Source organism: Poecilia formosa, unplaced genomic scaffold (genome assembly GCF_000485575.1).
Source record: "Poecilia formosa unplaced genomic scaffold, Poecilia_formosa-5.1.2 Scaffold46, whole genome shotgun sequence".
Taxonomy (NCBI): Eukaryota; Metazoa; Chordata; class Actinopteri; order Cyprinodontiformes; family Poeciliidae; genus Poecilia; species Poecilia formosa.
This window is the reverse complement of record NW_006799985.1, coordinates 1,791,297-1,817,994: the sequence shown is the minus strand read 5'-3', so window position 1 is coordinate 1,817,994 and position 26,698 is coordinate 1,791,297. Positions and strand designations below refer to the sequence as shown.

Here is a 26,698-nt window from a genome sequence, read left to right as displayed (position 1 = left end):
AAATACCAAAGAAAGCCAACAATCTGTTTCAGTTTTCCAAGAACAGGCCTTATACACCTTTAACTTTTCGAAAATTCACAGCTGTTTTTTTCCAAAATAAGTTGGATCATCTCTTGAATTATCTGTTGCCCTATTTATTGAATCACATTTTTGCATAGAGTCTTATTACAAAGCAAGTGCAATGGTCCATGTTTTAATCCTAAACCACTAGAAAAACATATGGCTCAAAACAGATGTCGACTGCACATCTAGGACAGGTCTAATCCCGTCTCATGTAGTCTTTGACCCAGATAAACTGGCATTATGATGCGACCTGAGATTAATATCAAATTAAGGGTTGAATATCATACGTGTCTGTTTACGCAACACCCAGACGATCTTCTTGGAATCCAGCAGTAGATAAGTTTATTGTAATGGCATTAGTAAAATCCAGAAGTGTAGCAGATGGCACTTGTCTTGCTTGAAGAGCTGCCTCTTCTCCATATTTATTTTTCTCTCACTCATTCTGTACAAAGGCAAATATTCTACTAGGAACTGAACATCTTAATCCTTTTCACACTTCACAGTAGCCAGAATGGTGACTGATTAACATTCTGGAGGTCTAGAACCCAGTCATTTGAAAATGTAATTGCAGATGTCACACTGCATGCATGCATTTAGTTTGGGAGTTAATATTAAAGCTCGGAAACATGTCACAAGTCAGGAGGGACGTGGGCAAGCTGGGCCAGAGCCAAGTCACTAAAGCTCACGTTTGCACTGTGTGAAGGAGTCGCAAGCTGTCGCTACCACTCGCTGGGCACCATAGTTACTGTTCACTTCTGCTAATTATTGCAGCCAATCCGAGGGGTTAACGGGGCGGAGCCTGGCCAGACCATGTTACGCGGCATTTAACAGCTGGCTGGAATGGAGGTGAACGCATTACACGCTGCCCCTCATCCAATAAAAATAAAACATCCTGACATCTAAGGTGTACTTATCATAGAGGAGAGGGAGGAAGTGAAGATGGCAACAAAGAGGCAAAAAGAAGAGGATGTTGAAATGAAAAGGGGGGTGTGAGGAGGGGGGCACACCTGATAACGTGATGTCCAAGTGCCACCTAGTGACAGCTCTCTGGCTTTTCTGATCTAAAAGGCACAACAGAGTAAAGGGTGAAGCAAAAGGATTCAGTATTACAAATGCATGTCAATAAATTAGCAATTGTATTAAATGTGTAGTATAAATTTAACCCAATAAAAAAAACAAAAAAAAAAAAAAACAGTAGTAACACTTAGCGGCAAAAAGTGCTGTATAAATGCAGACTAATATAAAGGTTGACCATAAGTTGCACAAGCAACAGGTACCATTTCAGCGTTGTGAAGCAAAGGTCTTTGAGGTTTGTTAGAGGTTTACAAGGCGTGGACTGTAGCTGAACTCAGTGCTTGAAAGTCCTTCATATATGTACAGGGTTGAACTACAGATGAACTAAAAAGAAAATAAATTTGTCTACTGCTAAGTGGTCCAAAGTTCTCTTTCAGATGAAAGTATGTTTTTGCATCTCATTTGGAAATCAAGGTAACAGAGTCTGAGGGAAGAACGGAGAGGCAGCAAAATCCAAGGTATTTGTGTTCAGCATAAAGTTTTCACAGTCATTCATTTTTTTTTTTTTTTCAGAGCCATGTCTGCTGGTGTTGCTTCACTGTGTATAAAGTCGATATAGCGATCTACCAGGACATACTGATAAGCTTTATGGATATATGCCGAGTTCATAGTCTCACCAGGACTTGTCTGTCGCCCATTCTGACAAAGGCATGGCAACCTGGTTTAATGACCATGACATTACTGTGGCTGAATGGCCTGAAAACTGCTATGAAGAAAGACAGTAGACTGAACAGTGCAGATTAGCCGAAGGCTCGAAGCATCTCAGCAGTACCACACTACCTCCGTACAATAATGCACTGAAAAGGAGCCAACTTAAGCTATTGAGTGCATTTACTGTACAGTACATGGTAATTTGTTTAGTAGGTTGGACACTTTGGTTTTAAAATTCCTGCTTTCACTGATGTTATGTATTACTCTACATTTTTAAAAGCTACATTTGTTTTTTTAAGCTATATGGAGTCATCATCAAATATATCACTGCTTTATGAAAAAAAAAACATTTTTAAGTAATGTGTAATTTAATGAGATGCCTATAAGCAACCCATCCACTCCAAAGAAAGGCAAATGTCAATCAAGTCTCAGTTAAACCGTCAACATAACGTATAGATTTATTTATAATGAAAATGGTTATTGCTTAATTCTATCTAATCCAAAGAGTCAATCAAGCAAGCAATCAGTCACCTATGTTGAGGTGACCATGTTGAGCAGTACAGTTGTCTAAGTGAGCCGGTAACACTGCAATGGTAGGCCAGCGGCCCCAAGCTCCTAGGTCCCCTTCCCTCATTAGCCCAGGTATAAATCACACTCTGCTGGTACCCAGAGGTGAGAGGGATGGGAGTGGAGGTGAGCTTGAAATAATGCTTATGTCACGGCAGGTCAGCCCTCCATTATGGCCGTTTCAAAAACTATTAATCTTGCTTGTAGTCAGTGGCCTAGAAATAATTACTTCATCTAACCCATGTAATACAGCATGACCAGCAGTCGAGCTTGGTCAATTTGAGGCTGGGGAGGCAGAGTGGAGGCTGAGATAGGGGGTAGAGTCGCAAATTATCAGGGCCCTGTCTTCTGCTGCAGAGTGACTGATGTCCTGCTCGCTTCTGCTGTGGCCTTTTACATTCTTAACACTGATTTAGATAGATACATGCACGCTCTGAAAGGCAGATCATGTACGAGGACAAACGCAAGCGTGTATGCGCATTAATGCATGACTGAATATACACAGACTGAACCAGGAACATGAAATTTGTATAATTTAAACACTGAGATCTTTACAACATTGCATTCAACTTTGAAAAAATGTATTTTCAATTTTCTCTTTAAAAGGTCCAAGTAAATTTGTCACCGTATGTTCTGGTTTTAATACAAGATGAAACTCAAACCGAAATATCAGAAAAACTGAAAACAATTAGATCATTTTTGGCACAATACACAAGTAACGGTAAAGTAAAGCCGTCGCATTACACTTCAGGATTTCCTGGTACCACAACTTCCGGTGCAATCACCTGCCTGGATGGCAGAGGGCTAATCCACCCCCACACCTCCGACATCCCAAAAGACATAGATGAAGACAATCATCGGAGGAACCCATGCTGAGAGCAAACAGACCAACTCGTGAAAACTCAACCTCAGTAAACGTCACAGGAAGTATGTATAGAGTGACATAAATAAATGCAGCCCTACAGTGCCTGTCACAGCTGGTGTTGCAGGTGCAAATTTAATTAGTCAAGGTGAAGTCTCCCTTGTTGTCTGGAAAAAGACGGAGGGGGTGTCCTCGCCATGCACAACTGTAAACATGCGCTATATCCTAATCAGGTGTCACCGTAACGTTTGATCAGCCGGCGAAAACTTGTCACGAATCCCCAGCAGAGAGTGGGCCGACGGGTAGAACAAAGAAAAAGAGCTGTCATAAAAGAGCGGGGTGGCAGCGGTGATGACAGTGGCGGTGGATGAAGAGACTTTGCCCATTAGCAGTCTCTGTCGGCTGTCTCTCTCCTACTCCCCTTAACCTCTCTCCGCCTCTGGTTTCCCTTCGTTCTCCATGTAGCTACCATCAGCACACACCTTCCTTATAGTGTCCCGCCGCAGCTCTGTGCCTGAGAACCTAAACCGCAGCTGTCACGCAGATACTTCACAGCCGCCAACTAAAGCTTGCAAAGGCAAAACCCCAAAGTAGCACGCTACTATTGTTTACCTTCCGAACAACCGTGAGTGTACAGAGGTACAAGCTGAGCTCGTTTTGTTTTCATCAAGCACCATTCCAGGTGCCTGGGTCCCCCTGAAAAGCCTGGGGAAGTAGAGGCGTGCATTCTGTGCTCCATCCGCCCAATGCCTTCAGGCTGCACCGAGGCGGTGGAGGAACACATTAGATACTGTTTACCTTTCAGTTTGGATGATATTGAATGCATTAGCTGATTGAACCCTATGAGAAACACAGGCGAGTGACAAAGCCCAATCGTCTTTGCGACTAGCATGGTAACAGAGATTACAGTCTAACAAAGAGCAGACAGGAGGAAAAAATATTTAAAACCCAAATAGTGATACATAAATTAATTAAAGGACAAAAAAACAAGTGGAGAATTAAAGTTAGAACATCTGTCAGCGACTTAGCTTCCCAACGTAATACCAGTGTTAGAACATTTATACCCTTGAAGTTAATGATCCCCTCTTTAATTGACAGTCAAGAAAAGCTGGCTGCGGCAGCATCCTGCCAAGACACCGATAAGGCTCCCCCAACCCTCCTCCCAAAAGTAAAATAAAAAAATAAAACAGTTTAAAGAACCTTGGCACTAATCCCCATTGTCATCCCAGTGCAGCAGAAGGACTTACAAACACAGATAACTCTGCTCAAGCTGTCTATTTCTTAGGAGTTACGGGGACAGGCGAGTCGGCGCACGCCTCAAATCAGTCACTCAGATTACCCCAATCCCTCTGCGCTGTCAGTCAGCTGAGACACTAGCCTGTCATCGCATTTACATGAGTCCATCTCATAAGTGACAATGCCCCGTGTTGACAATAGCTGCGACGAAGGGGTCCACTCGCTCGCCGATAGCACCTCAACACTGTGGCAGACAGGCTGTTGTTGGATTAAGCTCACAGCAAGCCTGGCACTCCTGTCTTCACTGACACTCAAACAACAAGTTAAGGGGTCTTAACCATTTGGGGTTTTTTTGTTTTGTTTTGGGTTTTTTTCCCCCTATGGTGGGAAGAATGTAGGAGATGTATGTCACATGAAAGACGCATACAAACCTGCAATGGCAAACACAAATGCAGATCACACACACTGGGAAAAAAAACAAACAAAAAAACTTCAAAAAGCTTGGAAGTTTAGAATAGGTATAAGAAAACCAGAAGCTTAGGGTGTATTTCTCTGGAACTGGCCTCAAGAATGACTTTAATCCACATGATGAAGCTCAAGGACTAACAACAGAAATCAACACATTAACTTTTCACAGCAGAAAACAATGAAAAATATTTCGCTTCAATAAACACAGTTAAGACGGGATGTAAACAGGCCAGTTCATTAGGTGCCCCCGGTCAGCTGTAAATCTGATCCGTTTCTTGTCAAAACTGCCTGATCTCTTAAAACTAATAGCAAATATTAAACAAGGTTTCGGAAACATTCCTCAAAGATATTGACTACAGATAAAATTGTGGTATAAAACAAACATCCTTTCATCAGTTCACTGTTCATGCCCGCTTATTCTTGATGGGTGATGTATGGAGGGATGAAGCCCATCTCCCTATTATGATCTGCTGTCTGAATGACGCTCATTTGATTAGGATATCTTTTTAGATTTTTTTTTTATTTTTTATTTTTTTGTGAATTCAAGGATGTTCTTTAGATTTTGGTTGTAACAAGTGTTAATTGCCTCTGACCCGCTATTTTCTCCCTTTTCTGTGAGAATCCAAGAGATTGTTATTTTTGAAAAATCCAAGTAGATCAGCAGTTTTTTAAATATTCGAACCAGCCCGTCTGGTACCAACAATCATGCCATGTTCAGTCACTTGTCATGCCAAGTTTCTTCCCCGTTCTCATGCTTTGTTTGAACTTCATCAAGTCATCATCTTCTGCAGATCTCTAAACGCATTGAGCTGCTACCAGGTGATTGGCTCCAGTTAGTGTTAAGCAGCAGCTGAACAGGTGTGTCATATAAAGAAGGTGGTAAGTGTGCATCCACGATAAAAGTCAAACTTTGGTGTCCCTTTTTCCAGCAGGTATTTGCACTTTTAAACGACTATGCGGTACATCGGGGCACCTGAGAGCTCACAAACTCCTGACTAGTTTTTATGCTTCTGTGGCTCACTCCACTTCAAACAGTCCTGAAACAAATGACAGTGGATGCCCTCTACACAGCAAGGCCAGGGCAAGCATGACACAAGGGTTGACAAGTGAACCCTCAAGCTCCCTAACCCTTACTCCGCTATGGCATTCACACACGCACAGAAACACACACACACACACACAACCAAGCAGTCCAAAAACAGACCTGACATGACCGCTCCGCAGCCCTGCCTAACCCCTGCTTGTGTTTTTTCTCTCTTCATCTCACAGGAGACAGCCCTCAATTCAGGATCTTTTTAGCCAGGCAAGTGGATGTGACCTGCTGCCCCCCAGACAGGCTCATCTGAATAAACAGTGCTGAAGAAACAGGCAGAGGAGGGAAAATCTGCCTACATTATGATAGGAAGAGAGGGGATGGGAATCAGCCAAGGGGCTCCTTTCTTTATGCACGTTTGATCAAGTGCTTGACAGCGCCTGTGGATGGAATTACGGACTGCTGAACAAAAAGTGAGGGTGTAAAGGCGGGTGGAAATGAGAGGGTGTTTGTGCAGCTTGGTCTGGACAGCTGAATTTTCCGAGGCCTGACAGCATTAGGCTTGTGACAAGCCTGCCGTACCTCCTCACCAACACATACAAAATGCGAGCTGCCTCCTAGCTTTCCCAGTCCATCACTTAGGACGGCGGAGGGAAGCATCGGGATAAGAGGTCAGACATGGAGAAAAATGGCAGGGAAGAAGAAGGCAAAGAAGACGATGAGCAAGAGGAAGAAGGGAGCACTGGTCAGGGGTTAAGTGTAGAGAAGACAGCGATGAAAGGCAACTGTCATGCACCAGTGCTCGCCCAGAAGCATCTGTCTCGAGGAGAACATGCAAAGTGTGCCGGTCACGTCCTGACAATACCCCCACTTTTTCTACACACTCTCGCACATACAAGCTCTCAGGAAAGGGCTGATGCTCCACCACTGGAAAGGCATCACCTGACTGACAGCATGCCAGTCAAACTGTCGTTGGCTCTTTCGCATATGCAAGAAAAAGTTAGACTGATGAAGAAAAAAACACACAGGGGGCTCCAAGAAGAAATCACTGAGACATGAACAGACCACCTGAAGTGAGCAGACACCCCTCAAAGACTTGCTTCAGAGTAGATTCTGAAATGAGCAATACACAAAGGTCCAAAAAAATCCAGAAAAGCCAAACAACCCTGGAAGTTTCTTGGAAGCTTCTTTTTTTCACTCTAATAATGACTTTCAAAATGAGAAAGTAGTTAACATTTTATAGGTGAAAGTCTGTAACCAGAAGGCAGACAGAAAGTGCTATGAGCAACTACTCACACCCTTAAACTTTTTTGCATTTTGTCAGATTACAGACACAAATGTCAATACATTTTACAAGGATTGTTATTGTAGACCAAGATGAAATAGTGAATGTCCTAATCTGTACTGGCTGTCCGTTGACCTTCATGATGCTTCTAGGCAACTAATGTTCTCTAATGACTTCACAGAATAGATGCATTTTACTGAGACTAAAACACACAGAGATTAACTTGATTTACTGTTTTGTTATGCAAATGGTTACACTGGACTTAATTTAGGGGTATCTAAGTAAAGTGTGCTCAATATATAAATACCCACTTTCCCTGTCAAATGTTTCACTTTTTACATGAAAACATTTTGAAAACCATCCTGCATTTCACCATTATGCACAACATTCATTTGATATATCAAATAAATCCTCAATACAACACCAATGAGTCTTTTTGTAATCTAATACAATATAAAAAAGGTTCCAGGGGTATGAATATATTTGCAAGGCACTGTGAGAGCAATGCCAAACCATGTCTTTTGGCTGAAAGAGACGTGTGGCAGAAATTTGAACTCACTTTCACAGCTCACATTTATGGAAAAGAAAAAACTTATGATGTACAAATTAACAGGTTGTATTTACAGCACCTTGTGAACCTGGCCCCCGCAGGTTTTGTGAATGAAGGCTTGCAAACTCTCCATTGAAACCAGATGATAGCAGCAGGCATTCTTACTTTATTAGAAAGGTGAGTCATTACAAACGGAAATACGCCTCACAAATAAACAGCAATGAGAGCTCTTCCAGAGGAATCCTTTCATGAGCAAAACCGGCATATTGCTGAATGGAGAAAAAAAATAAAAAAAAACTTCCTTGAATCATAGCTTTGAGTGGCTAATAGACCCCTCAGAGAATTTAGCCTCTGTGTGTGAGGTGAGCAGGTCATTTCCATGTTTATTCAGTACTTGTCCGATAAGCAACCACAATGTATTGATTGAACTGATTATTATATGCCTCCGCAGTGAAAGGACACATGCATGACAAATGAACCCTACTTGAGCAGGTCACATTGGAAGTCACCTCATGGAACCGAACAGCTGAACTGGACAGTCGGTTTGCATGATAAATACTCCTGCCTTGTTTGCAAATACTTTGCCATCTGTGGATAATGTCTCAACACGCAGTGCTTGTTAGGAGCAGTCAGACACATAAGCCTTGAGAGGCGATTTGAACTAGCCATGTTAAAGCTTCTACAAACCTTGTAAAACAGCTACCTGGCAATACTAACAAATACAACTGCAAAGAAGGGTTTGGTGAAGATATTTCCCCACTCATGGCCAAAAGTTAGAGTAAAATTTAAAACTTCTACAGAGTCTACGCAATTGTTTCTCAACAGTCGAGGGTCCAGAAACTGCACAAAGGAAAGCATAGAATAAGGGGCTGTTTTTTCCAGGCTGATCCATTCTAAGATGTCGCAGCGAAAAAAGACCAGTTGTTGCATCCTGATTAACCACATTTTACTGGTTACATGCACCTTTAGTCAGAAAAAAGCAGCCTTGTCTGGTTGAGGGGTAGGCCAGCACCAGGCTGACTCATAGTAAGAAAAAAAAATCTGCATTATTCTGAGATTTTACTAAAGATCCAGCAACACAGCCATGACCAATTAAGATTTCTTCCCTAAGACTATGACACATAAGAGTGGACAACAAAGTACAGATTCCTTGATGTATCTTGGAGTTTTGAAATTGAGGATTTAGAAGATTATCCTAATTTATCTGTAAACTAAAATTTACTTCAACTAAATTTAGTTAGGTTGGTAAAATTTTTGCTAGGTCAACACCTAAAGCCAGGTACATAATTCTGTTCGGTGAAGCCCAAGTCTTTAGGAAATGGTGATGCTAAAATGTTTAGGGTAATAACTTGTGGGACAAAATCCACAGTAGACAACAATAAATTTTGAGGTAAGTGATGCCCACAAACTCAGCTCAGCATGGACGGATGAAAAAAACTTGCTTAAAGTCTACAGCAGAGAAAAAAAACCTAAACTGAACAAGTTCAAGGGCCAGAGGCATGAAGGGTTTATTACAGGAGGAAATTGCAAAGAATAAAAGGAATCAGGAAGTGTAACAGCTAAGCCAATAATTAGCCAAACGTCTGGCAGATATAAATTAAAAACGATTTTACTCTAAGAGGTTTGTGTCAAATAAGAAAATAGATGGGAAAACATTGCTATCAGTTTTGAAACTGACATGTCATTACAAACTTCTTATAATCAACAAAAAAGTTAATTTTGGCATCATAGCAACAAGGTCCACCTCAAAGTGGGTAACCCGATACTGCATGTTTAAGGCCATTTATATTTGGCAATGACCTCAAAGTCATTGAGGTTCAAAGGCCTCCCTACTATCACCCTTTAGCCCCACCCACAGATTCTACAACAGAATCAAGTTGGAACTTTGGTTGGGTCATTGCAAAACTTTAACTCTATACAGGGGAGGCTGATTACGAGGATAAAGACCAGATGAGACTAATTACTGAGTGAAAACAGCTGAGGACAAAGGTATCTAGGGAACGTAATTGCACTAAATGGCTCTCTAGAAGTCAACCCAAAGAACCAGAAAACCAAATACAAACCCTAAAGATGACAAAGAACCTCAGAAAAAACAGTAACAAGAAGTGAGAGGAGCACTGTGCACAAAAGGAAACAGACTATCATAAGAACTACAAAGAGAAACAGCAACCAAACAACTCAACACAAGTCTTGTGTTTTTCTGTTCCTAAAAAAAAAATAACACGCTAAAAGTGACCGTTGCATTCTAAATTCAGAAGATGCAATTTTTATGTTGTAAAACACAACAATCCAGTTAAAGTATTCAAAGTACTTTTGATAGTGAGATGTTTACCAATCACATCCTAACCCTTGTTAATGTTATTCAAAATGGCTTTACTGTCCCCTTTTTTAGCTTTGATTCAGTTGACTTAATTTAATAAAAGCAAGTTGCTATCTTGGACACTAATATATATCCAGTGGCACTTGATGTTCAGCTCTACCAAGAACCTAATTTTTGCATTTAGCACAGTAGTAATAACTTCATAACTAATCAATGTATTTCTTGATGATTTAAGTTTTTCTGGAAAGTCGTATTTCCAGAAATTTAAAAAATATAGAGCAGAAAAATTAAGACTCTTTCCATATCGAATGCAACTTTTTTAGGGTTTCCAAATTCACAACATTTAAAGCACCTACTAGTGTCCATATTGTTAGTATAAATGAATTTCTTGTTCCATTAGCTTAATGGAATCAGAAGTTTTGTGGCGCTTTTAATGTCTGAATGACTGATTTCATTTCAAGAATGGTTTGACTACCCAAACTGATGTGTAAAAATGTCAATCCAGATATATGAGCACAGATCAAACAACCAAGACAAGGTAAAGACATGTAGATGAAAAGCTCACCGGCAGACTAATCAGCCCCCTCTAACACTCACACGGCCGATCAATAGAAAGACCTGGGGCCCTGGGCCAGCACTATATTACACACCAAAATTTCATATGCATTCATTGATTTTACTTTTCATAATAGTATATCATTGAGCTCCAATGGGAGCAAAAATGGAGGCAAGGGCCAGGGTCAACTCTCACATAGACACATGGATGGATGTTTGTACAATATTGATGGCACACGCAGAAAGAAATAACTAAATATCTGGATCAATAGCTCGTTTCCCTTGCTAGGACAGGTTGTTTCAGATGGAAATGTATAAATACTTCTTTATGGCTACAGGACTAATGCTAACTAACAGTGCAAATGCACCCCTTAAGGTAAACTCTTTGATTAGTCAAGGCCAGAGGTGAATAAAAGGGTGTGTATGTGCAGGGATGCCACACTTCCAGTGTCCTGGGGATGATAATGCACGCAGAGGCCCAGTAAAGGGACCAATAATATAGCAAGTCACAAGCCCTGGGCAAAGAGTCCTGACCCCCAATTCATTTATACTAATGACCATCTCAGAGAATATCATTTCTTGTCATGTTAAAATGATGCACACCATGAATAATTTAAAAGAAATATTTTCCTTCGTTTTATGGTGTAAGCAAATAATGAACAGAGAAACAAAGCACAGGGGAGCAGCTGGACATCAAATTAACCCCAATGATCATTACTTTCTGCTGCTGATAACAGCAAGAGATCTGCCTGTTTCTAATTTACAGTACAACACAGGAAAACAACACCCAACTACAGAGCTTCTTCTGCTCTGCAGTGGCCAGCAAGGCCATAAAGACAAGGAAACTGCATCACTGCCTGCTCCTTAATTAAATGAAAGCTGTTAGTTTCATTTACCTCCCTTCTTTTTTACAAAACGTACCTGCCTATAGTTGAAGACCTCCCAGGCGCCATCCCTGCTCGGCCCTAAATCATGTTTGGGTGAGTGGCCCAGTGGGTCCCCACTGGACGAATAGCAGCCGCCCAGTGACTAGGCCAGCACAGGGCATGTGGCGGATCGACACCTAGGCAGCGATAAGTAATTCTGTAGAGGATTAGCAGCATGATAGGCTGATCAATACTGTGTGCTCAGGCCATTAGGAATGCAGCGAAGAAATGACCCCCTCTGGTAATAAAGCAGGGCATCTGGGTTCTCCTTCATTTGCCAACTCCATTAGTGTAATAGTATCATTATCTGCCACAGCCGTATTTTTCTAAGCACCGGCTTTAATACAGTCCAACCAGCGGGGGTCTGATGAAGCTCTGAGAGCCCCCATGCCAAGTGTTCCACCATCACCATTCTACACAGAGCCTAGGTGTAAATCTGGCTCCATAGGAGCTTATGTGCTACCCAGCCTCAGGTACACATACCCATGTTTTATGTCACTACCTTACACTATTTCTCCATTACTGGCTCATTAATAGAGGAAGCAGCATGCAGTTTAGGTTTTGAGGGAGAAAAGATGGCTGGCAGAGCGTGAAGCTGCTGAATGTGCTAAATCTGACACCTTCTCTTGCTAAAACATCAGCCTTGACACGACAGGACATTGGCATTAGGTGCCATAAATCGTTTCCTTTACACTAATTCATCAGCTAACATTTTGTAGGGGAGAATTGATTAACCATGTCCGGATGTGTGGCTACATAATCAGCTTTTACCTCAGTAGCTGTTAATTTAACAGGCCCACCAAGGGAAACACAAACCATTTTAATGAGTGTTTAGAAATTAAATACCCTAAACAGCTTGCACAAGGTGCCACAACCAGAGCAAACCAATGAGGCTGATCTAAGCAATGGCTGGGGCTGAGCCCAGGACCTCACAACATCTGGTGACCCCGTGTGATCATTACTTAGCCGGCTGCTCACACACACATACACACACACACACACACACACGCTTCCTGTTTCGACCCAACACTTTATACTTGTCATCACTGTACAAATGGGGAGCTTGCATCAAAGAACACTGATACGGTGAGTTTGCATCAAAGAACATCGGGTTACGGGACGGGGTCAGAGCTGTTTTCTCACTTGCCGAGGCATAAGTGGAAACTCATCCTGTGATGACGAAACTGATAGAACATAATGAAATGTTTTAAAGCCCTTTACAAGCCAAATGGAATCGTTACGGCGGTGGGAGGGGAGTAGGAGTTGCAGCGATAATGTAAAAGAAATATTACCCCTTTCAGGTCACAACCAGGGCTGCATATCATTTGGAAAACATGAAAATGTGATATTTTTAAATACAGCAATGACAATATCAATTGCAATCACCTCACATTTACCACACTCTACTCTTTCCCTTTAGCATCTTGTCGACTACAATGGACTAAAATCTAAATTAGGCTTCTATGACAAAACACTAAGAAATACTATAGCTAAATATAATATAAACTGGGGCTGCAACTAGAAATTATTTTCTTAATTGATTATTTGAAAGATTAATTGATTGATCAAATAAAAAAAATGTTGCAATTCAGAAGATTTTTCATTTAACCACTTAAACTTTTCTGTACAATAGTATAAATATATTAAAATATGAAACCTGCCTCTTGAGTAGTTCTTGGTAGAACATATTTACAGATGCAAACTTTCTTTTATCTTAAATGCTGCTACATGTATACTTTTTTAGTTGTTTTGATTTAATTACAGCTCTGACATTGTTGTTTCAGCAAATGGTATTTTTTTAAAAATCTGTGTACGCCTGTTAATAAATAATCAATAGCTAAATCAGTTGACGATTATTTCTATAATCAATTCATCACGATTAATCCATTTAATCGTTTCAGCCCTAATATAAATATTATAACCAACCCAATATTGCATTCAAGCAGCCCTTTGTGGTTGTGATGATTATTGCAAATTGATGCTTTGAAGAGCTCTAGGGAAAAAAAACCAAAAAAACTCATGAACTATGTCAAATAGTCTACATGTTTACTCAATCGAACAACAAAACCTGTCATATCACATTCTGTTTTGACTTATTTCATAAATAATCAAGAAAACAAGCTGCCAAAAAATAAAAAAAATGTGAAAAATTAAGTAACCATAACTACCTTGCTGAGGGTTGGTTTCTTTAAATAAACAAGCACCCATTAAAATAATCCCTAATCCTTTTCAGAATGGAACAGCAGAAATAAAAAATAAAAAAACAGATAATATCTAAAGTTGCTCTTAACTGTGTCATTGCAAAACAGCAGATACGACAAAACCTGGTTAAAACTGCATGCAATTCTTTCTTTGGCTGCTTTACAACAATAAAGTCATTTTGCAATTACATTGGCTCTTGCTCAATCTTTTATTTATCTAAGGAGAAAGGAAGCTAAGCCATTAGGTCTGTGCCGCCCGACTGCCTGGAGGGCCAGCTGGAACGAGTTCCTTCTCTGAGCCGCTCATCTGGCCGCCATGGCTGCTTTCATAAACAGGAGGAACCACGTCTTACATAGTTTCACTGCTGTCTAACATGATCCAAACACATGGGCCTCAGCAGAGAGTCAACAAGTTGGAGGATAGGAGGAGAAACAGACAGACAAACAGTAAGAAGCAAGACTATAAGTGCAATGGTGCACAATTGTGGGGCATTGCAGATTAACAATTTAAAGTCCATATAATGGGATGGCAGAGAAAGTATCAAATAACCATCCCAGAGTTTTCTGAGCCTGCTAAAGAGAGTAAAGTTCAGCGGGTCGGAAAAAAAAAAAAAAAAAACCTACAACAGCATTCTCTTGCCTTCTGCTTACTCTATGATAATCTATGCAATAAGCAAAGCGTCTTTTTATTCTATATTTTGATTTGGTCTACCAAGCAGGATCAAAATAAAAATACATTTATGGCATGGGAAACAATAGTGGATCTGTAACACATATAGTGACATGAATCATTGTGGCTTTTCTGTTTTATGTCAAACCAATTAGATAATGTTTTAGATTTCTAAGTAAACTTTTGGTCCATGAAGCAGTAAAACTTTAGTATTTCCACTCACGTTTATCAAACAGTCTCATAAAGGCCCATGTCTCGTCTTAATAATCATCAAACAACAGCAATGTCTCCCCACAGAAATCCCACTAGGAAGGCACGGACCAAAAATGGCATTTCCACAGTGAGATAACTTTGACTAAATCCACCACTGGTTCATGATATGTATGTTTAACCATGCTACATGGCATATGCAGCCACAGAAAATTTCAGTCACAGTGATACTTTAAATCCTAGAAACAATATGAAGGAAAATGTTCTGAATTCCTGAAACTTAAAAACCAAAACAAAAATACCTTGATACAAATACTAGTTATATCTCTGTGGGGAAGTCTGTGGCTTCCAAAATGCCTCAATGCCGACTGTCCCTTCACCAACAGCTTTTTATTTAAAAAAATAAAAATAAAAGAATTGAGAATTGATCATGTTAATGTAAACAAACCCAGAACACCAGTAGCTATCTTCTTGTACTTCATTAGATACAACTAGGGTTATATGCAAAAATAATGGCTGAAAAAACTTCTGCAACTGACATTTATGCAAACTGTTCAAAAGATGATTCATTCATTCATCAACAATATAAAATGAAGAACATAAATTATCCCACACTTTCAGTATTTAGATTGCTTTACCTGTCTTATTTTTGAACCTAAACACTTTATGTTTAAAAGTAAAATAATTTAAAAGTAAAGTTTATTGTAATAGACTTTTAGATGGAATTCTTTGTGTTGGCATACAGCTAATTTCGAAGATTTAATAGAATAGAAATATCCTTTATTCTTCCACAGTGGGGAAATTCAGGTGTAACTTCAGCAAAGTGACAGAATAACAAGACGTATTGAATGAATATCTCTAAGTATATAACAGGAAAGGTGGTAATTTGTTATTTGACAATGAACGAGTTTCTCCTGCACTATCAAATTGATACTGAAGCCAACGCATCAGCAGTGAAGCCTAAAGCTGCAGGAGACTGCTGACCTGGCAGCTGACCGAAATCCCAAATACTCCCTTGACTAACTTCACTATTTGTTTTAGCTCTTGCGCTGAAGATGCTAATTGCACTACAATTAGCATCTTTTTTCCTCTATTCCATTCATACGAGACTAACATCCAAATGTAACATGCAAATGTTTTCAGATTTTGTTGTAGTTATGTATTTATATATATGACTTTATTGCAATTGTGGTGGATCTATATTCGAATAATTGCGTGTTGTTTTAATTCGCATCATGTCGTCTTTCTTAACAAATATGGAGTGTGGTCTAGACCTGCTCCTGCAACCTAAAGCTACACATCAGCAGTTCATCTGCTTGATAAAACCGCCCTTTCAATGTGACTGTAATTCTTCATTGTGGCAGACTGAGAGGGGGAAAATGGAAAAACACAATAAAGGAAACAGGCAAGGTGAGGTATGCGCTGACATCCGCAGCTTTCTAGCCTCCAGAATGCAGCCAGCAGCACCGCATACGGAGCGTTAGATATTCAACCAGCGACAGGGCTTAAAAATATGCCAGACCGAACGGAGAAAAACGCTATCAATACCTTTCTTCTCTTCTCCCCCTCACTGTCACCCGATCTTTTCATGTTCCTGGAGTTGTGTTTACACTGCCTCGCTTTCATTAGGGGCGATGTTGGTTGTTGTAGTGCACGAAAAAAACCCGTTTCGACATTTTTTCGGTCTGACACACTGTTGACATAAGAAAGAAGTCGATTTTGTATATTTGCAAATCATCTAGTCCCGACCCGCGGCGCAAAACGCGTTCTGGTCAAAATTTCTTAACAGGGGTTCTAAAAGCGCAGCCCTGAGAACTACAAATCCCATAAGTGACAGCGTGCTTGCAGCGGAAGTAGAATCAGAACGCTCTGCGCAGGTGCGGCACGGGTACAGAAACGGTTAAATGTTAAATACGGTTATATACGCTTCTAAAGTACAGAACAAAACAACATTACTTTAGAATAATTTCAATTTTTATGTCATTGTGTTGCTGTGGGATCCACACGTATTATTTTATATATGCATTTATTAAAGAGAATTGTTTTCCGGTGAAAAATGTCGAGAGAGTCAAGCGGCAAATGAGTGATGGGGAAGAGGGGTACTTAAACATTGCTTATTGACAATTAATTAATTTATTGATTTGCTTATTTATTATTTTTTTCTATCAATGACTGAGCTGAGCCACACATCTTTTCTCCATGTTTGAAAGCACAGATTTGTAAATGTCATTGTATATTGTAGTTTTTACTGTCTACATGCTTAGCTGTTTTTTTATTTTATTATAAGTTTACGTTGGACTATTTATGTTTGTCTTGCTTTAACAAAAAGTGAAATAATAATAATTGTTATTATTTATTTCAGTCATAATTATTTTATTACTATTATTGTTATTGTTGTTGTTGTTGTTGTTGTTATTGTTGTTATTATTATTATACCATAAGAATTCTAAAATAAATTTTAAACATGAACGCCATATGTTCGACACTTTTTAAAATCAAAAGCACATCTACTTTCATCTTAAGCCATGTGTAAAAATAGCAATCGTGCTTTGAACGGGCTCCAGCTAAAGTCTTGCCAGCCTTCTTTCAACTCTTGCATGCATCTCAAATCCAGGTGCCTGCTTTTCTGCCGGTGTGGGCTTCAGCTACGTCAGTCCTTCTCAACTTACCACAGATCATGAAAGTGCACCGTAAACACGCAGCAGCAGTGTGGCCGCCTTTGTCTATCACCGGCGAATGCCCTCCCAAGAGCTGAACCAGACTGCTCGTAACATCGGTCGAACAGTACTGAAATATGTTTTGTCCATTGTTCCTATCAAAGCACATGTGAAATGCATTCGGGTTTCACGGATGGCCTGGTGTTGGCTGTGGGAGGGCGGCGCAGGGGTGGATTGCAGGGGTCTGAAACACCTGTTACATATTACCATTACATACTTTGATCAGTGTCTTCATTAGTTCCCTTTGTAATATCTCCTCTTTTATGGTAGAGCTGACCCAAGTGAGCACACCAAAGTGGTTTAACACATGTTTCATTTACCTGTCTTGCAAAGTGCTTAAAAGCTCACCCACTACGAAAGACGTGTGTGTCTGGCATTCTTAGTTATTAAAAGATGATGGTTCTTTTGGTTCCTTTTAATAACCTACATTTCCTCCCATCTGTCCTTGTCCTCCAAGGGAAGTATAGGTTTGAAAAATATCCTTTTGACTCGTTTTTTTTTCTTTTAATGAAAACTAGACCCATATGCATGAAAAAATAGAGAAAAAGCTACGGTTGTAAATAATTTATTTTTTTATAATCTTCTTTATTATGTCAGATTCTGCCTACATCCAATCTTCATTTGTCATTATACAGCATATGTTTCTTTCATGTGTCTAACTGTGATTCACATATTCTGATTGTCAGTCATATTTATGGTTAACATTAACAGTTTTGGCTTACTTTGAAAGATCTTCTCTTTGCATGAGTATAATGTGGCAGATTTTAACCAACAGACAGTGCGCATATGTTGTGACTCTTGCTGAAACTTGGATTTCTGTTGTTTCTGTTACACTGTTTCTATTGGAGAGAAAAGTTGAATCCAAAATATTTGAGACACTTTAGAGACCAAATTTCTAAAATTAAAGTCACAACTGGGCCAGTACCCCACCTGGTTTTCTAACGGTTACAGTGAAGTTCATAAACATAACTCAAGCTCTTGATGAATTGTCTTTCCATGTATTTGAATTTCTCCAAAACCTTTCATCACTTGATTTTAAATTAATTTACTAGTGATATATATTTTTTAGAGAAGCGCTAGGATTCTTTGCACTAGAGTCTGGGCAATTCATGTAGATTCATGTAGTTTATAAAGGGGTTCCACATGGTTAAATTCTTGGCCACCTGGACAGTTTTTCTGAACTCAGCCATTCACTTCTAAAGTATTGCTTCACACCTAATTGTACAAAGGCTTATGAGTGATTCATATAGGTTTTGTCATCTGAAACTGTTATGTACTAATTGAAATTAAAGTACGATCAGCAACATAGAGGAATTTCTTTTTCCTATGAAATCTTAGCAATAAGATTCAATGTTTACTTTTAAATTTATTGCATTTTACTAGATGGCCACTTGTATTTGAAATAGCATATTAATCAGAAATCAATACTCAAGGCCAACTGACAAAATGTTTATTTTGTTTAGTGTTTAAGGTAATATACTACTCTGTTTTGTGGTCTTTCTGAGTGAACATTGTTTTTGCCATGTCTCTTAAAAAAAAAAAAAAAAAAAAAAAGATTTAACCAGGGTTGTCAGGCAATCACATTCAGTGGGACAAACTTTGGTAAATACTGAAAAAGACATCTGAGAGTCATGTGTTAACTGATAATCCCAAGAATCTCATCAAAACTACAACTTGATCATTCACAATTTGATGTTTGGATGTTGATAACCTGTAACCCCACACACACAAAAATGTCTTTTATTAGAAAATCACAAGACTCCTTTAGAAGCTAACACCTTTCACAAAATACTATAGCACAAGAAAGATAACCTTTCTTGTGCAAAAAGTTGTAATTTACTTAGATCAGCTGACCAAATGAATTCTGAAAATAAATGGATCACACTTTTATTACAGTTTTTTTTTTAATGGAAATTGTTTGATAGTTTCCTTTAGCTTTGCAATTGCAATTCATATAAATTTGTGTTTTTAATGTTACAAATGCAAGAAAAGTTCAAGGGGTTAAATTACTTTTGTGTGTTTTCATTTTGTCACATCATTTAACCGCATCTGCATATTTACAATCCCTATTGTTTGTGCTGGTGATGTTAAAAAGAAAAGCGTTTCACTCTATTTTGTTCGCACACTGTCCACCAGAACAGTTTGTTCCCACAGGCAATGAGTCAAACTCATATTCACATGTTCTCACTGTCAGTCATCATGATGTGGAGCATGCTGAGGAGGAGAAACTTCTTCCCATGTTTTTTTTATTTGATGCTCACATTGGAGGCTCTGTGAGAAATCATGTAGTGCAGATTCTTTACAGTAAGACGAGGCAATTACCTTCTTCAACAGCGCCTGCCGTTTGTCGGACACTGAATCAGGGCCTAAAGTAGGCACCTCTCCTCTTATGTGTGACCTGCTGGGTCTGGCGTCAGACGAGGTCACCCTGTACGTACTCTGATGTGGTTCCAACTGGAACAAAAGAGGGGAGGAAGAACCGCTTTGAACTTCTCCTATCATCAAAAAGTTCAGAGGATGGATCTGGCCAATGTGGCTCATGTTTTCTGTTAATGTGCATTGCATCAGCTCTGGATGACTCTATGACGAGGCTTCCCTTTTGTGATATAATGAGCGTATAAAAAGTTGCTGGAAGAAAGAAAGGACAATGAAAAAACTCAGATTTGGAAAGTACTTTGTCCCAGGGGGAGAGAGACCACTTTTTGTGTGTATTACAACCGGGTTCCAGCAGTCAGCTCTACTTTGTGTTTTAAACTATTGAATTTCTTGAAATCTCTGAAATGCAACCGACATTCCTCTTTGTGAATTATATCTTTCTGATGCAAGCATTTGAAGTGGACCACCTTTTTGAAACCGCAGTTTTATCAAATTATGGATACACTATGAAAGAGAGAATGGAAATAACTCTCTAAATGTGGTGAAAGCATTGTCCGGCAGGATCTCCGGCAAAGGTACTGCGAGGAATTTTAAACAGCATTTTTTCAGTCGCCGCGGCCAAGACTGAGGAACGTCCTCAGCAATGTTTTGCCTTTGTGGAGACACGCTTGTTTTTGATTTTTATTTCTACTGAGTGACCATATGGAGCAAGTATGTGCCTCCTCTGCTCACTAACCTCTAATGCTTAGCCCTAGGAAGCTGTTATTTGTCAGTACTATAAAGCAGATTGCTGCCCAGTGGTTTCAATTAACATCAAAGACTTTTTTAAAGGCAGTAATAGCTGTATCAAAAGCCAAAATTCATTATTTAGCTTGTGTGCTAAAGTTTTCCAAACGATTATGTCTTCCTTCAGTTCAATATCCCCCCTCACCCCCCGCCCCTCCTTCCTGCCATTTTTTTGTCTTTTGTTGTTTTATAAAAAATCCCTCACCACTCCTGCACAGACCCTTTGTGGCACCATGGCACCTGATGGGCTCAAACCTTGAGGCCTGTTTATGCCAGAATAAAAACCTGACTCTAAAATTGTAGGAAGATTAAACCATTTTTCCGTCTGCGCCATAGCAGACTTTCTAATCTTCATTTTGTATTTATGCTGTAAAGAAAAGCTTAAACCTATTAAACGATGATAACCTGACCAAAAAGATTGTCAAACTTTAGAGGAAATAAACCAGGACAGTATGTGTCACAAAAGGTGCTCTGGGTTCAGTTTTAAACTGTGCAGCGCTCTGCAAAAATGTCAGTACACCCTGAACTTTTAAAAATTTTCTAAACTACTAACTTTAGTCTATTCGTTTTTTAGGAGAGAGGCTAACGCAAAGTAGCATGCAACTGTGGAGGAGAAAAGCTAGTTGAATGCAAGTGTATTATATGTACATAAAATTAAGGGCAGCCACTTGGATTAAGAGGTCATCTGTGTCTCTAAAACAAAACATGGCAGTGGCAGCATCAAACTGTGGGGGTCCGTTTCTTCAGTAGGAAGGCAAGATGGATAAAGATGTGTAGAAATACTAATATTGCAAGGCATTATGATTTTAACACTTTTCCACATGTCCCCGTTTGCCCTTCTGTGATTCTCATTTTATTCTAAATATTTGCTGTTCTTCCAGTTCATTACTGAAGCCTCAGATACGCATTAGATGATTAAAGCTACACACCTGCTTTTTTGTATTGTATCCTATTATTTATCACTTCAGTTTTACTTTGAATATCCAGATTCTTTTCCATTACACATCGTTCCTGCTGATTTGTATTTTACTTCAAATTTTTGAGCCTTTTCTTTTACTCTCCTGAGTTTCCCATGCATAAGCCAGCTCAAATGTTATGTCCAACATCCTGAGTTTGAGTCTTTTCATATGAGAGTTGTAAAAACTGAGTCGTTCCTGTTTTCCGGGAGACAAATTCTGCAACACTTCTTCAACAAATAAAATAAGATCATTTTAGAGACACCAACATCAATCCTGAGAGGGAGAAAACTTTCAGCTCCATTGCTGTGGCTCAAAGTGCATGGTTGGGTTTGTGAAACAGCACACAAGACCATCCACCCTTCTATGAACGTTGATTAAGCCTCAATAAATGATCATAAAGCCCCAAAGGAATGAGCCCTTTGGTTCGCGAACAGAAACGCGTGTAGCCTTAGCATTAGATGTGGTACACCTCTTTGCCTGGGATCACTTCCAGACACGAATATGAGGAAGCGCTTTGCTGTTGCTGTGATTTAAAAACCATGATCACTGAGCACTTTTATAAGAAGCCCATTAAAAGTGAGGTTTTGACATACAAAAGAGCCCCTGTTTAAATCTCACGCTCATTGTAAGGTTGAAAGACATCATAAAACTCTTTACGGAAGCATAGTCTCCGTGTGCGTCCTTGACTCCATCGGGAGGGAAACTCTTTTGTAGGGAAAGACGTGACCTGTTTCTCTGGAGAAAGAAGCCTGCAGCCTGGGCCTCGCCGTCGTGCCGCAGATTAATCGCACATTTGTTCAGCATGACACGATCACTCACAGCGGACTTAACTTTTCACAAAGACGTCTGTCTGAAATATGCTGATCTGTCAAAACACTCCCCGGTCCGAGGGAGTAAGTTTCTGTAGGTCCAGCTGAGGTGGACTCAGTGGTGCAGGGTGACCCCTCCTCCCACGTGCCTTTGACAGTGTTTATAAAGTGCCAACTCCTCTCATTAGCACTCCTATTACCCTTTAGTTAAAGGAGGCCTGCACATCAAACAAAGCCAGAGCTTGCAATAGCTGATATGGCATTAATATGATATGGAAGAGTTCAATGAGAACTGAGCAAGATCTCTTTGATGGGGACTGTTTTACATTAGAGGCTTTTTATTAGGGCTTTTCTGGTCTTTAATGTGCATGTTTTCCCCTTGAGTCAGTGTTTCCAGGTTTAGGTCTTCATGTTTGACCACTCTCTGAAGAAGAGGCACATGCGGTCTGCATACGACAGCAATTGCTGTTGGGAGGACATGTAATACGCTGCTTGTACTAGGAGTAAAGGGAAAAAAAAAGCTGTTAGGTTCTTTGAAGCCACGGCTGGGTTCATGTACTTTATTTTCAATTGCTACATAACCATTCATTGCATTATTTTACCCATTTGTTAGTAATACATGTGATACAGATGAATGTGAGGTGGATTTAAGTTTGACAAGAGATCAAGTATTTATTTGACAGCCCAAAGCACGCCCAAACCCACCAGTCTGACCAATGACATGAAAACTGAAGGGCGTTTATTTATCCGTGCACATTTTTCCTCAGTTCTAAATTAGTTGACGTTAAGGAGCGTGCTGATGGTGACAGGTACATTTAACGCCGGCTGAAAGGTTTAAATCACACCCACCTTCCTGTATATACAGTGTTCTGTCAGAGGCAGCCTTCATTTTTAATTACTGCACATTCAATTGAAAGATGGGCTGGTTTATAATGAAGCCCAAGGTTTTTGTTTTTTTTTTTGTTTTGTTTTTTAGGTTGTGTTTAGTTAAAAATTTCAGTATTTTGCACATTCCACACAGCTTGAGAAGTTCCCCTTCGTTTCTAATGACAGGTCAGCTAATGGAAGGGTGAAATGCATCAGGATCCGAAATAATTTTCCTGAAAAATAGTCACCATCACCACAAAATAAATTAACTGTTTGCAGTAGCCAAGACAAATATTTCAACAACACATGGAAAAGTCATTTTTCAAGGCGCTAAGCCATTACTGTACAGAGTAGGATGCTTGCTGGTAGTAGAGCAGGGCTGCAAAGGGGCCATGCTCAGATCATATGAAATGTTGCAATAATTCTTGATGTGAGTATTGAATTTGTTTTATTTTTTTTATTTTTTTTGTATGCCACATGTGTTTGCATGTCTGTTTGGTTTGGCCTGAAACTGAAAACAGCTTCTGGTTATTTAGCAGCCATTACAGCTTTGATGTCAAATGAGTCTTGTTTCCATTTGCTGAAACTTTATATTTGTGGTGCGGTGCAAAGATTGAATGTCTGTGATTTGTTTCTCTGTCTTGTTTATAATGGCTTTCAATATCATTTTAAGAAGCACAGGACGGCCTTCGTCTTCATCATCCTTTTGTTTGCACCCCAACATGTGCCTTTACCACCGTCAGTGATTCAGCACAATAAGTTAATGATTACATGTTTTGGAGCTTTCTTCTTCTGACAAATGGGGAATCATTTAAAGTGCCTGTCAAGTCATCAATTCCCCCTGCACTCTATTTGTGTAGTTACTGATGTTTGGGGGATGTCAGCGGGGGACATCCTGACTTCTGAAATCTGTTTAACATACAAAACAGAAGTATCAATTGCTTTCTACCCAGAGGAGGTAATATTTTCCATGGGTCTCAGTGTCCATCAAAAAGTAGTCTGAAGTCAATGACCAGCTCTAAAAATGATCCCGTAAAGTGAAGAATGTGGGGTGTCGCCCTTTAGGCCATGGACAACTGACAAAGTCTAAAAAAAAAATAAAAAAAAAACAGTGTGCCACAGCTTTTTCACACATGCAGATCATACTGTGTGTCACGGAGCCAAATTCTCATTTCAACACTGTGTCAAAGGCGGCTTTGGACCACATCCCGAGCTCTTAGCTTGTTTGTCTTTTGTAAAAAAAGGACAACTACCCTACCAGTGCCAAAGTACTCCAAGCTCTTTGATTTGTGAAAATCTAACAGAGGGACTGCTCCCTGCTCAGCTGGTGCACAGATGTGTATGCGTGTGTGTGCAAGTGTATAGGGGAGCCCGCTGTCTGAACCGAACCCAGATTAGTGACTCCTTTTTTTTTTTTTTTTAAATTCCTAATAAATAAACCCCAGTGCATGCCGGGTTATGTGTGAGGGAAAATAACATGCCGCTAGCCAATCAGAAGCAGGTGGCGCAGGGCTTGGTGGCTGCAGTCCCTGCAGCTCTTATCGTAAAACAACTGCACTTTTAACTTTAATTGTAGTTGTGGATGGATTTTGGGGTTTGGGTTAGAAGTGTTTTATTACTTCGGACTGGAATCAAAGCAGCAGAAATATAATTATCTTAAAAGCAGGCAACAATTTTGTCGTGATGGATGGTGGCCAAGTTTCAGACTCTACGCACTGATAAGGCCACTCACCAAGAACAAAACACAAATGGGAAAAACGGCACGTTGGATCATTGTGGTGCACTGTAGGACCTACTTTCTGACTGTATCAATTATGTCACCTATAATCAAAAACACTGGATTTTATTGTATGCAGCAAACCCATATATAACAATATCCATAAGACACAGCTATACTTAAAAAACAACTGTGTTAAAACCAACCCAGTTTACGTCTCTTGGCTAAAACAGCCTGAGGTTAAATCTGAAGGAATCCAGGCCCGGTTGATTTAACACGGAGGGGATGGATTATTGGTTTGACCCAACATACTGGTTACGTGTGAAACCAAAAAATGGATCAAAGCGACTACTGTTTAAAGTTAAGGCTACCAAAGAACCAGTTGCAAAGACTAAACCCATTAAACCTTGGCTAATAAGCAAGTCAGACTTTATTTTATTTTTTATTTTTTTTGTATTTTTAGTTGAACGAAAGAGAGAAAGAGTGAATGAATGAAAAGGAGAAATCACACATCACAGGGTCTGATGAGCCTTTATTGGTGAACAATTTGATTTGAATAACAGAATTATTATTCAGTTTATAATTGGTTTTCCTCTTTGGGGCTTTGGTTAAACGCCAAAATTAAATAAAAAATTACATTCAAATAGTTACAAAAAAGAGCCCTGGAAAACTTAAATGAGAATTAAAAAATGCTTCTTGTCCTGCCTGGAATGACCTTGTAACCTATTTTTGGTCAAAATGTGCAAATTGATCATATAATCTGGTATGTTTGTGCTAAGTACCTAGCAGACAGAAGACTAATGTTAAGTTAACACTCTTGCTCGATAATGTGATCTAAAGTCATTGTCACGGCTTGCTGACACTGACATTATCATGAGGCAAAATTCGACTGTCTTACCATTTCTTATTTCATCTTGTTGAAGAGGTTCATTGAAGTATGAAGATGAGGTTCTGTTTTTGTCTCTTCTTTAACCCTTAAAGTCTGTCACGTGATCTGACCCAGTGTTTTGTTAACTTCATTTATAACGGCGTAGAAAGAAATAACCTAGAGGTGTTTTGTCAGTATATTTATCTGTCAAGTTAATATTTAGATTTAATGTTACCACTTCAGCTGTTCAAATGATTTAAAGCAGAAAACACAGAACTCTTCTACCATGAGTACATTTTTGTTTTAATTCTGACATCATAGCTAGTTCATGCTTCAACTCTGAAATAAAGACACATCTGGGTTTCTCCACGGTGATTGTTTACTGCATACAAGTAAATGTGCCACTGAAATTAAGAGTCAAACTTAACATGTTATGTGACTTTACAGAGAACATTCAGGCCATATTATATCCCATAATTTATTTTATGTTATTTATCCTCATAGCTTTTTAGTGATGCTTTTTTCCATCTGTCAGTCAGTATATATGAATCTGCAGCAGAGCTAATCATAGCTTGACTCAACCCTTTTGACTTTTGGGTCATGATTATGATGAAAAAATATTCCAAATAAGTTAAGGAATATTTTCTCCAGGCGTCCATCTATTTCTACCACCGATTTCATTTGCACTTCTCCAGCTTCAAGACGGTGCCTGTTAATCCATAAGCCGAATGCATTGTGAATTGTTAAAATAGGCCATAGGTAGATCTCTGTGTGATGTCCCAGGCGGTGGTTCTGCTCTGATGGCCTCCAGTGAGCTTTTCTCTGAACATAGTGGGGGAGATTATGATGAGAGAGGCAGAGAATGAGATGACACACCCTGTCTCCTTAATTCGCTGCTTTATCGTGAACAGAGGCATTAAGAGGCACT

The 26,698-nt window shown here is 39.5% G+C and overlaps 1 protein-coding gene across 1 annotated transcript in view; it reads right to left on the bottom strand.

Moving 5' to 3' along the window:
- Positions 1-16,452, bottom strand: part of fto (FTO alpha-ketoglutarate dependent dioxygenase) — a 138,940-nt gene extending 122,488 nt beyond the window's left edge. Inside the window, exon 1 of the mRNA XM_007552190.2 lies at positions 16,220-16,452. Within this exon, the coding sequence (XP_007552252.1) occupies positions 16,220-16,297 (78 nt within the window). The 5' untranslated portion in view covers positions 16,298-16,452. The remainder of the gene's footprint in view (positions 1-16,219) is intronic.
- Between the last annotated feature and the right edge of the window lie 10,246 nt (positions 16,453-26,698).